Source organism: Strix aluco, chromosome 6 (assembly GCF_031877795.1).
Source record: "Strix aluco isolate bStrAlu1 chromosome 6, bStrAlu1.hap1, whole genome shotgun sequence".
In the NCBI taxonomy this organism is placed as follows: domain Eukaryota; kingdom Metazoa; phylum Chordata; class Aves; order Strigiformes; family Strigidae; genus Strix; species Strix aluco.
Window position 1 is genome coordinate 5,511,922 of NC_133936.1, and position 12,560 is coordinate 5,524,481.

Sequence of the window (12,560 nt, forward strand, 5' to 3'; positions counted from 1 at the left end):
GCTCAACACTAGGGTAGCTCCACACAGTTTGTTATGTCACAATGTCAGTCCGTGCATCCCGGAGTGACACAGCTCTGCTTTCCCAGCTCCTCCGTATGGATGCAAATAATTCAAAGAGCAGATTTGTTTGCCTGTATCATTTATGTTGCTGGGACTTGGTGTAAAGCACAATAATCCTCATTTGCCATCTAAGCTCCTTCTCCAGGGACTCTGCCTGTGCAGTAGTTCTGGCAAAGCCCAGGTAGTTTAGAGTAGCCTTTGTAGATTAGGTTACTGCACATCCCAGACAATAAAAATACTACTGTTAACAGTACAAAGCATTAATAAGTCCCTTTTGGGTAAGATATGGAGTAATATCCACATAAAGTAATTAATCACCTCGATGCATCTTTTTTGCTCTGTTGTTCTTAAGCCATTTTACCTTGAAAAATGACATTGGTGATAAAGAGACTTAACAGAAGTTAACAGTGGCCAGTCCAGCATCAGCCTCATAATCAGCTTTCCAAAGATTGCTCACTGAATTTCTCTGATGTTGCTATTAGTTAAAAAAAAGCGTGTGTTCTCCAGAGCGCTTTTGAGAGGGGTAGAAAAGGACTTATTTAGGTTAAAAGGAGCAGAGTAAGGTATCCTCATCAAGTAATTTGCAGCCAGAGTCTCTGGCAGCTTTCAGTACTGGAGTTGTAATTATTTTCTCCATTTGCCAAACCATAAAACCACCATGGTTCAGCTCTTCTAAAACTGACAGTTCTGTGTGCCTTTGCTCCTTTTTTTATTTTTTTAATTTTTTTTATTTTTTAAATACAAGAAATATGCTGTTCAAAACAAAAAGATGTTCTTGTGACTAAACCACTAGAAGAGCAGGGTTTGGATTTTTCCCCCCAATTCTGCCTCAGACTTCCTGCCTAGACTCTGACAAGAACTTAATCCTTCTGAATGTTTAATAACAGATCAAAACTGCAGTATTGATACATCTTTGTAAAATCAAGTTGTGAAATTTAATCAGTTAATATTTGCATGGCAAAAGTGACAAAGTTGAAAAAAATCTAGACAAACATCAACCTATTAATACAAACAAATTTTCAAATGGGGAATAAAAATAAATTCCAGTATACTATACTTTTATAAATAGGGCTATAGTGCCTCCTCTGACTAGATCACTCTCCTTGGCCAGGAGATACCCCAGGGAAGTTTCCTCCCCAGGACTCCATGGAAAGACCAGGTGTGCACCGCACAGAGCTGGCAGTTCTGTTAACCCATCATGAGCACACAACACAGCCATGTCAAAGTAGGTCACCTTCCTTTCTTTGAAAAAGTTACCCAAAAGGATAGTCTGAGCCTGAAAATACTTTAATAAAGACAGGCAGCTTTATTCCACCAGCAGAAATAGTTGAGAAATTTTGAAAACATGTAATGAGATTAAAATAAGAGATTAAAATGTAGACAAAGAAACAGGAAATAGTTTCTTGATAGTGAAGGGAACTGGGCTACAGAATATTTTCTCCAGGAAGACTGCCATGGCATTTCACACTGAAGTAAGGAAAAAACAATGGAAAGCCCAGGGAAGTTTTGTAGGAAGATGGAATAGTGAACTCTGTAGTATTTTACCATCTCTAATTTCTATGATTGTACAAAAATATATGCAGCAGCAGAACTTGGACTCCTCTGTGCACTCAGTGCACACACAGTTTCATTTTGTTGTTGCAATAAACTAGAATTTGTTTACAACTTTGATTTCATAATAAACAGAATTATAAGTATTTGCATCTCCTTTTCCAGAAAAGATGGGATGCAAGCTCATGGTGTTGGAAGGTTGAACACCCTTCTGCTATATAAAATAATCAACTGGAAATCTTCTCTTCTGAAGAATTTAGCAATTCTGCCCACAGTGGGATATGAGGGGTCCATGAACACCATATGAGACTCATGGATATGGCATAGTGTACAAAGCAAAACCATCAGATCCATCAAGCCTGAAACTGTCCATCATGCACATCAGCACCTGGGGAGCTCCACACAAGGGGGACCCCTGCTTGAATCCGTAGGGACCCCAGGAAGATTGCCTAGAAATTCATTCTGGCCTAAACATGGTTACGTTGCATAGTTTGCTTCCCAGTTTAAGCGTTACCCAGAGACACTTCAAGAGAGTAAGTTAAGGTTATCGGGAAAGCCTGAGCACTCAGCGTCCTTGCTCTGTGTTTTGCAGTCAGAGCAATTATGTTATATCAGTGTTGTTGGAGGGGGGTTACGCTGTAAATTGATACAAGTGTCTGCTACAGTGAAATCTTCCTAAACATGAATATGGATTTCGGTGGCATTTTCACTCACTAAATTACTTTGCAGATGGGCTAATAACCTGAGGTTAAAATAACCTCTGTTGAATAAACTATCTCAGGGAATAAACAGACTACTTTCTTTTGGTCAGAAAGATCAACTGATAATAGAATTTAACAATGGTAAGAAAGAATGGAGCTGTGATCCCTTTAGATCACAATGTCCTTAATTTAAAATAAAAAGCAAGTTATATTGATATGAATGCTAAAAAAAAAAAAAAAAAGTATCAAAAGCATGACCACAAATGATCAAGGCAGCAACAAAAGATAATTATTTAGCTACATGGGATGTAAACTTGCATTTTCAGTAATATTTGTAAACAAGCTCATTTTCTGAATCTCTCCTCTGTGTGCTTTAATTATTGTGCTCTAACTATTGCTAATAATAATACCAGATATTGTCACTAGCCTCACCAGAAAGCTATGGATCCCAGTCTTCTCCATGCAAATCAATAGGAAAGTTGTTACAGTGAGTCCTACATCTACAATCATACAAAGCAAAAACAAAAACTCCTTTTAGCTATTTCTAGTTCTTTGCATTAGAACATTACTAAAGATTTTGGTAAATATAACTTTAAATCACCTCTAAATGTTATCCTATCATCAGAAAAAGAGGTATGTTTAGAATGTGTTTGCATTTCCCTCTCTCCTGTTGCCTTTATTGTGAAATATCATTCCTCTTATAATGATGCTGTCTTATTCTAAATTTTCACTTCATGTACCATATTTAATAGTTAATAATTAATGAATTAATATCTTTATAATACAAAGGAACATTAATCTTTTTGTTAAGTCACATCATTTTCCTGCTAACAATAAAACCCCTTTGTTATAAGTCATACTATCGTGAATGAACATTGCCTCTATTGCATTATTTAATTAACGGTTGAGCTCCTGTTTTTCCTAAGTAAACTACAGCTGGATAAAAAAATAAAATCAGTAAACAAATTATTTCTAATGAATCCTTTTTGTATTATTCCCTTTCCACTATCAAAATTATATCTGGTTAAATGGCTTACAAAGGAAATAAGCACTGCATTCCCTTTATCTGATGAGATCAACATGCCAGTTTAGCTTTTTTTGATGTGTGAAATTTGGGTTTAAGAAATTGGGTTGTAAGATTTTGAATACTGACAGGTCTTGTTGTTTTCAAGCTTTACCCAATGTTTATTTACCATTTCATATAAGTTATATGCAACAGACAGAAAATGTAACTTTATCAACTTTTTCTGCCTTAGTGAACGTTGACAGACTCAGTGTTCAGATCTAACGTAGAATAAAAAAATACGCCCACTTTTCACTTTTTTTCCCCCATAATGAGCAAAATATGGGATCAATACGTCTGTGTTCTTCCTAACGCAGAAGGCAGTAGGTATTATCTCACCAACTGTAAACACTGGTGATGACTGAGACTTCAGGGGAAGGGACTGACTCCTCAGAAGGCGCCTTCTCATAATACACCTTAATTTTTTGAGTTCAACAGAGATCTGGGCCAAAATCCTATTCTCCAGGCAGGTCTACTTTAGTATCTAAATCCTCAAAGAGCTTATGAGGATGTGGAGGAGTCTCAGAACAAAAATCACATCTCCTGCATGTTGAATTTCCAGTAGTCCATTTATCTCCTGGGATTTGGGTGAGGGCTTGCAAAGAGAGAGGAGAAGAGGTAGCAGATAGAAGTGCAAGCTAGTAAATTATCAGATTAGTTCTAATAAGTTCACCTGAAACTATTTTTTTAAATAACAAATTCGACTTTAAGAAAAACAGATAATTCTGAAAAAAAATTAATTCAATCTATACTGTTTTCATGGCTGCAGAAAAGTAGTATTTTGCAGCTGTACTAGCACAAACACAAGCAGAACATGCCAGATTTCACCCTTTATTTACTTTTATTGTTTTGTCTATTGTTTTTATTTTTGCTACAACCCTCACCTTCTTTCCAGAAAAGCAAGGCATGAAAAGATGTCCTTTAAAGCTGATTTTATGACAGGTGGCATTGGTAGATCAAGAATAGATAGAAGAAAAGATTTGTATCACCTGCCATGGAAAAAAATAGCTTATTGTTTGTGACTCCTGCCAAAGAGAGCACCTTTGTGGCCACCCATCATGCCAATGAGATTTGGCAGGTTTGATCAGGCCTTGAGAGCCTTTCACAACAGGGCTTTGTCAAATCTGTCCCTTCGCTGCCCACAGTGTCACACATTTCCCAAATTCCCCTTTTGTTGCCCACATTCAGGTTCGTAGGCTCAAACTCGGCAGTAACTAGCACTGAAGGGATACATGCCATTATTGCTTGCGCAACGTAGCTGTCACATCTCTGAAGACTAAGATCGGTCGTCTTTCCTTGGGGCACAATAAAAAGGTACTGCAAATTTCACTTTGTAGTAACTACAGGCTACAGAAATTGCATTAGCTGCATTAGATGGAGTCATAGAAATATTCAGGAAGGTTAGCAGGATATGGTAGATGTCACATTTATACTACGATAAAAAATCACTTTGCTAACTTGTAATGTTTTCTGCTTTGGTAACACCCTATATTAAGGTGCCATTTATAAATAATTTATTATTATTTATTAATGTATAAGCCACTTTATAGGATGGTAGATAACAACTTAAATTCATGTATTAAAGATGCACATACATGGTTTAATACAATTTACATCTCACAATATCCTTTGCAACAGATTCTCATCGCATCATCTGTTACGCATTTATTACTAATGCATTTTATAACATACTTTATAATACATTATTTGAGGAAGTAGCTGCATTTAGTGATCATTTTCATAAATAAGAATAAAGCATTTATAAATGGCACCTTAATTTAAAGTGTTACCTTCACATTACTGGATAGTCACTCACCATTTGTCTCACTTTGCAATTACTCTCAAAATGCACCTCTTAATAAAGGACACGCTAAGTCCTATTTCTTCTCATACACTACATCTGATTAAAAGTTTATCAAGGCATTTTCCTTCAGCTGCTCTCAAACCTTTGAAGGTTGCCAGCTCAGTCTGAATTTATCTTATGTAAACACCAAACTTTTTATACTGAAATAACAGTTGCAAGGAAGCCGAGTATGTTGGATGGTTGATTACCTACCAGGTTGGCCAGCGCCGGCTGCTTGGATTCTTTGTAGAATTCCATTTTCCTAGCAGTGAGAACAATCCAGGACGTGGACCAGTTTTTCCTTAAAAATAAAATAAAATTAAGAAAATAGCAAGGCATGCAAGCAGGAGGTAAAAGATGCTCTATATGTTTTTAATTATTTCCCATCAGAAACAAAAATGGTCTGAAGTCAATATCATCAATGCACTTCCACCAATATTGATGGAGTTGCACCATCTTTATTACACCTGAATGTGGCCTAACAAGGCTTGAAGGCCTTCCTTCTCCTCACTCATGTTTTGAAGCCTATCTGTGTTCCTTTTCCACCATGGTACCTTAACCAGAGGAAAATAGTGGGATTATTCACACATGCTTAAAGTTCACATATACTTAAAGGACCCAAAATAGCTGGTGCCCTTCTGGTAACTAATACTTAAAATGGAACCAAGAAGGAAAATGCAATTTCTCTCTCACTATACAGAGCTCAGCAGGGGGTCTATTTTGAAACATCAGAAATACTTTCTCCTTTCTCTAAATTAAAAATTTGCAGGTGAACAAGGAAGATAAGAATGATATCTGAGAGAGGCTTAAGTAACCATGAAACATCAGGAGTTCACGGTACAGCCCTTGAGACCTGGCAAACTGCCGGGGCCAGGGAAAAGTCAAAATTCACATGGATGTGTGAAACAGTGTCCCCTGACACAGAAGAGCATAATAATCAACTCAGAAGAAAATGTTATTATATTACATATAACATGATGTCTCAAACCACCACATAATCACAAACAAATGGATCTCATAGAAAACTATTTTTAGATCAACATCTCAAGTTTGACTCTCCAGTTTGGGGGTCATAACATCTGATATTTACAAAAATACTCATAAACCCACTATTTCTTTGCTTTATGTGAACACAAATCACAAACGTGAACATTTTAGAACAAATCCAAAAGTGCCTGTGACAAGCAGGCTGTTTCACGTGTATGCTGTAGTGTATTAAAAGGGAGGCAGCTGCCTGTAAGGTCACAGAGGGCCCATGGAGGAGCTGTTTTCCTCTCTCTTCTGTCTTCCCTAGTCCTTTTGAGTTTTCTCTATTTGGGTATTCTTAACTCAAACACACCCATTTTTAATTCTAGCAAAACCTGACTTTGTTGAGTTTAAAAGCCTGTCGGTCGTCTTCGCAATGCTCACTTCCAGATCCATCGCAAAGCTCTGCTGCACTCAATATCCCATCAAACTGCACATCAGGCATAACAACAGGCAGTTTTTCTATTAATGACTTTCCTATTCAATATGTTTCAGTCGTCAGCTTAAGGCGCATAACCAATATTACAGATGAAGCCCTAACGCCACTGGCATTATCAGAGGAACTTGCACTCACTTCAGGGTGGGCAGGATTTCACCCAGCATGATCTAACGATCATCCCTAAAATATGGCCAACAAGAGCCAACAGTGAAAGAAGCTCTCTGTGAAGGAGATTAGTACATCTGAAGAAAATAGGACTGCATTTTTTATGTCATGTTAATGGGGAAAAAAATAAAGAGAGAGACATTGAGGAAGAGAAAGAAACAGTAGGATGTGACCCGACTCATGGGGGCTGCAAAAGGCGCCCCGAGCGCTGCGGCTGCATTTGCATTCTGTCAAACGGACACCTGATGGCAGCACGTTATAGCTGCAGCCGTGCTCGCAATCTCTGAGGCTATTTAAAAATACGATATGGTTCAGGGCTATTTAAAAATACAAGTGGCCGAGCTACGCTGCTTCCTCCCTGCACCCATGCCGAGCCCGCACGCAAGGCCGAGCCATGGCGATGCTTTGTGCTAAGGGCACCCGATGCACTGGGAAGGTAAAACACTCCATGTCTGGGCACGTTCACATGCACATTCTGCAGAAACTTCTGCCACTGTCAAAAGTGGGGGATAGAGTATTACTGACTTCAATGCCTTTCCCCAAAATGCAAGTTACACCAGTTTCTGATGGCACCCAGCTGCAGCGGGCTTGATCAAGTGTTGACAATGTTCTTGCTTCAAGTGAGAGGGTGGACTAGGTGACCTTTTTCAACGAGCATTTCTAGGTTCCTTATTGTTTAGCACTATATAGGTATGAGAACTTATTACTTGGCTCCTTTCTCCAGGCAGAAAATATAGTATTTCATATTATTCTCTCATTCTCGTTGGTAACATACAGTGCCAGTCGCATCACTGCTACTCCTTTACAAGCATCTAAATACAGCAAACCATAGCAAATCCTTCCATAAAAGGCAGCACTAATATTCACATTACTTTCAACGCAAACAGTGCTGAGTGAGTAAGTGCTGACCGCTTTTGATAATCTTGTCTTGGCATCCCTGTGGCATCACCACATGGTGTGTTCCTACATCACATCCTTGATCCCTCAAGCACATAATCAGCACCAAAAGTTTGCCTGCTGGAAAATGTACTATTGTTTTGCCTAGTGCCTTAACCTGGTCCTTAAAACGTGTATTTTTTATATATATATAATACAGAGGCTAACCATGACACATGCTAATTGCATGCAATGAGCCCATTGTCTGCTGTCACTTGGTTTCTCGGGCTGTAATCATACATTGGCTTAACACTGAAACAATGGCAATTAGCAGCGATAATAACTACAAATACTTAAACATGTATCAACTCTGAATTTTGCAGCTGATAAGTTCTGTAACATTTACAGATAATACCTTAATTTCTTGCCACCATCTGCTATTTTAGCCTTTAGAAGATATCCTTCTTTCTCCACTACCTACAAGAAAGAGAAAAGAACATAACCATAGCATTAATTCAGAAGAAGGAATCCACTTAATACATTCATTAGAGTCTGCATCTAGCTGTTCTAGTGTGGGAACATTTTATCACTAATTCTCAGTTTAGTCACCTGTTTTTTCCAATACCATCATTTCTTTTGAAAATTTGCAAACAATGTTTGAAGTCAGTTAGTACACATTATTAATATTGAAAAAACCCCAATAATATTCTATTTGTTGAGTTAGAAGAAACTCATTTTAATGCAAGCAAAATTTCTAGCTATAAGTGAAAAAATAATTAATTGAAAATATATTGCAAGTAAATTATGTCAAGGTATCATTTCATATATTGAGTCGCAGGAGTACATGTTTCATTGATAGCTATGAGGTACACACCATACTTCTGTAAAAGGTTCTTGATTCTTATCTTCTAAAGATAGTCATGTTTAGGGGTAACCAATGTCACAGAAACATTAAATATCTGTAGAACAGGAAAAGTTACATTGCCTTCATAGGTGCCACATTTTGCTTTGAGCTGGCACGAAATCAAGGCTCATGCAAGATGCTAAAATGCATCATGCTTTTAAGCTGTGCTGCCTTTTGAATGAGCCTCAGTATTGAGGCACTCAGCCCTCACAGCCCTTAAAAGGTCACAGTTCATTGGAGTGTGCGCGTCCATATGCAGGGAGAACTTCTCTTCAAGTTTCCAGCTGAACTAAATGATCTCATAATATGGTGCAGAAAACCAAATCGGACAGTTATTTCAATTCTCAACATACAAGCTGAAATGGGAACTATGTATAATGAGAGAAAACAAAGCTGTGTTGTGCGTTTTCCAAAACACACCCAAAAAGGCAAAGTCCTTAGCTATTACCTATACCAAGCAGGACATGACATTAGCAACCAGATGTCACCTTTGTAGATTCCATACACTGCTATTACTGTTACTGAAACCTGGTCCCTCTTCTGTGATGTCAGAACAGGCTAAGGACTTTGCTGGTATGCATGAGTCTGAGACACCTGGTTGTAGGGTACCAACATTGTGCTTCAGTTTTGACACATTAGAAGCAAGTCCTAGGCTTGCTCTTTTGTTTACATTTCTCTCTCTTAATTTGTGCTGCTCCACATCTCTGAACACTTTTTTTAAGCCAGAGGCCCTTGCAGACACTTGGTTCTCTATGATCTGCTGAAACATCCCTTGTACAGCTGTGATATACAATTAGGGATAGGGGTTATTTTTGGCTGTGTAAATTTATATTTAAAAATTAAAAACCAAACACAACAAGATGACTGGTCTTCAGCCAAACCCATTGACCTGCCATCTCATCATGTCTCATTAGCTAAGGATGTCCCAACCGTGTCAGTAATGGGAAAAGAAGAAAAATTGTGATTCAGAATGGGTTTGTTTTCCTTTCAAACACTACTGAGTCAGTGCCTGACTTGGATATTAGAAACACCACGTGGTCTTTACAGTCAATTGTGTCACAAGGAGATTTTGTAACAATTTCAATAGACTTTTGCCATCTGCAAAACCATTAAATAGCAATAAAACATGCTTTAACATGCAACATAAGGATTTTTAAATCAAACATATCTGTTATTGTGATTATACAAAATATCACGATAACTATTTCCTTAGATTTTGTCTGTTGCTCATATACAGCATATAATGAAATATATACTCTGTAAATATCTGTTTGTACATATGAAAAGGTCTGTAGGTCTGTGGACAATGATTTAAGTGACAATCTCAAATGGGTACATGAGGATTAGTGTGTCCATTTTCTATAATTTGTACTTAATTCATGCAAATTCCTGTCATGTATATCATTGCCATAGAAAACCCAGAGAGAAAGTGTGTAGGCATTATTGTGCAGAGTTGTGTCACTATTTATCTAGTGATAGATGGATGAATTATTACAGCTAAAATAAGACTTAAATCCCAATCTCCGCCTACTTTTTTTTTTTTTTTAAATCAAACTTATTTTACATCTTTCAATATTTTTCTTCCCATTCTAACTCTTCATTTTTGTAGCATAAAACTTCTGGTGCTTGGCCAGGGCCAGAGATGCCCAGTAACATATGAGAAAGGTTATTCTTTTAATATTTCTACCCATCTGGAAACAGAAATTGGGAGGAGCATTGGCTAACCATTCAAGCTGTTTATTACTTCTCTGAATCAGACCCAAAAATCTCATGCTTTCAAAGTTTACCAACCACCCTTCCCAAACTGTTATTTTAACCAATCCAAAACTAAAGGCAAATGTGATTTTAAACATCAGATCTAAATCACCTCTGTCCTTACATTTTGGGAAGTTAAAAATTGAATGTGCTTCCAGATGAAAATGTTGCTTCTCAGTCATATTTTCCTTATAATCGTCTTGAGCTAGAATAGCAAATCCACTAACAAATGCTGGGCATATAAATATCCTGATTTAAATTACATAGCTCAAACCTGCCATTTGATTTAAATTAAACAGCTCAAAAATACAAGATCTTCAGTTCATATGAGACCTCTCAGTGCTAAGCAAAGTAACTTTCATATATATTGCTTTAATTGAATTAGTACAGATGCTCCCTTTAAAAAAAAATCAGCATGGTCTTCATTAATTGACAACGTGCACATTTTCCTCTGTAAGTAGTACAACGGGCATTTATGGAATTACAAAACAACTTTACCACAAAGACAAATAAAAAGATTTCTAGGATGACCCCAATATTTTTATAACCTCTATTTGGGGTGCTATATGCCTTTCGTTTAACATTTGTTAATATCCCCTTTTCTGTTCTCCTTGTTTTCAAGAAAATATTTCCAAGATAGCTCAAGATCATCTTACAATACTTCTGCAAATGGATGATATTATAGTAAAAAGAATACCGAATATATCTTAATGATATACTCTGTTGTTTCTGTCTCACTAAATATCATTTTTTATTAAGCTGCTGCCCTTCCTGCACCTTTTCAACATATGAGAGGTTGAGAAAATGACCCAAAATGCCCTGAAGAATCAGCATAGAAATAAGAAAGTAGAATTATTGTGTGGGATTTTGTTTGGAGTTTTTTATTTATTTTTAGAAGAATATTAAAGATGAAAGTACGTATGTGTAATATTTGAGTTTCTAAATAATAAAAAAAAGACTTTCATGAGCTAAAAGTATTTCAAACTATAAGGAAAAGTAATTTTTACTATATCACATATAGGTTCTATAGTTTTCTTAATTAGAAGAATTCAAAGCTTCTGAACCTACCTAATCCTGAAAAGTTTGTGTAGGAAAAATACCACTGATACCAAAATTTCTTTGATGAATTTGTATTTGCATATTCATTTTCTTTTGATAGGAAAACCTCTATGCTTCTTATTCCCCCTAGGTTCTTTTAATGTCAAGGAAAATTGTTAAATTTCATGATAACTTTTATTTATAAAAATTGATATTAAAAATATCTTAATATGGGCAAAGACAGGACAATGACATGTCACATTCCTTTATATCAAGTATTAATACCAATGAAACATCAGTCTAGTACAATTGAATCAACAACAAAGTCAAGCTCTATAAATTGCTTTGTACCTTCAAAAAATTATTCTTTTTATTGATTAATCAAAGCCCCTCAAATGCCTTAACGTCTTGAGGTATCCAAAGTCTCATGTACTTATTCTTTAGTAAAGCATGTGTAACATTTACATTATAAACATTTAAAATAGGAAGAGTGATTTATCAGTTCTATAGAGCAATTGCTTACTGTGTGGTCCTGTGTACTAATGATGTCTGCAAGCGTTAAGTTATGTTGAGAATGATTTCTTCTATGACGATTTACCTAAAAAAAAAAAAAAAAAAAATCAAGGATTTAAATTCAGAGAGGATTCAAATACACACAGGTAAAGATGGACCAACAAATTTAATTACTGGGCATTGACAGCATATTTTGGATGGAATTTTGGAAACCTGATTTCCTTCAGCACTGCATTTTTGTGAAAACTGGTGTTCCTCTGAGCCCTGTGTATTTGAAATGTAGAGCTACTATACTCTAAACATCTCTGGTATAAATGTGTTTCTTTGTGATGTCACATTAGCAAAATTACCTAAAAATTAACCAACTGATAATAATAATTTTAAATTATGACTTTTTCATCAGGAATCTCAAAATTTGCTTAACTGGTTAAGTGCTCTTAAACCCATTTTACACAAATAGGAAAGATGTTAATTATAACCTCAAGGCCGCAAAGCAAGTAAATGAAGAAACTAGAAAATAATTGGTAACAAGCATATAACATATCACATACTTTTAACCTGCTTTAAAGGGTGTTTCTAAAGTTTCCATGACTGGAAGGCTACAGCAATACTGGACTCTGATTCTA

At 36.4% G+C, this 12,560-nt stretch overlaps 1 protein-coding gene across 4 annotated transcripts in view; it reads right to left on the bottom strand.

The window, feature by feature from the left end:
* The window catches only part of ARHGAP15 (Rho GTPase activating protein 15), a 326,436-nt gene that overhangs the window by 268,816 nt on the left and 45,060 nt on the right, over window positions 1–12,560 (bottom strand). For all 4 annotated transcript variants that reach the window (XM_074828524.1, XM_074828523.1, XM_074828525.1 and 1 more), the window contains 3 exons: window positions 11,945–12,019; window positions 8,140–8,201; window positions 5,432–5,519 (listed from right to left, as the gene is read on the bottom strand). In XM_074828524.1, the coding sequence (XP_074684625.1) occupies window positions 5,432–5,519; window positions 8,140–8,201; window positions 11,945–12,019 (225 nt within the window). The remainder of the gene's footprint in view (window positions 1–5,431; window positions 5,520–8,139; window positions 8,202–11,944; window positions 12,020–12,560) is intronic.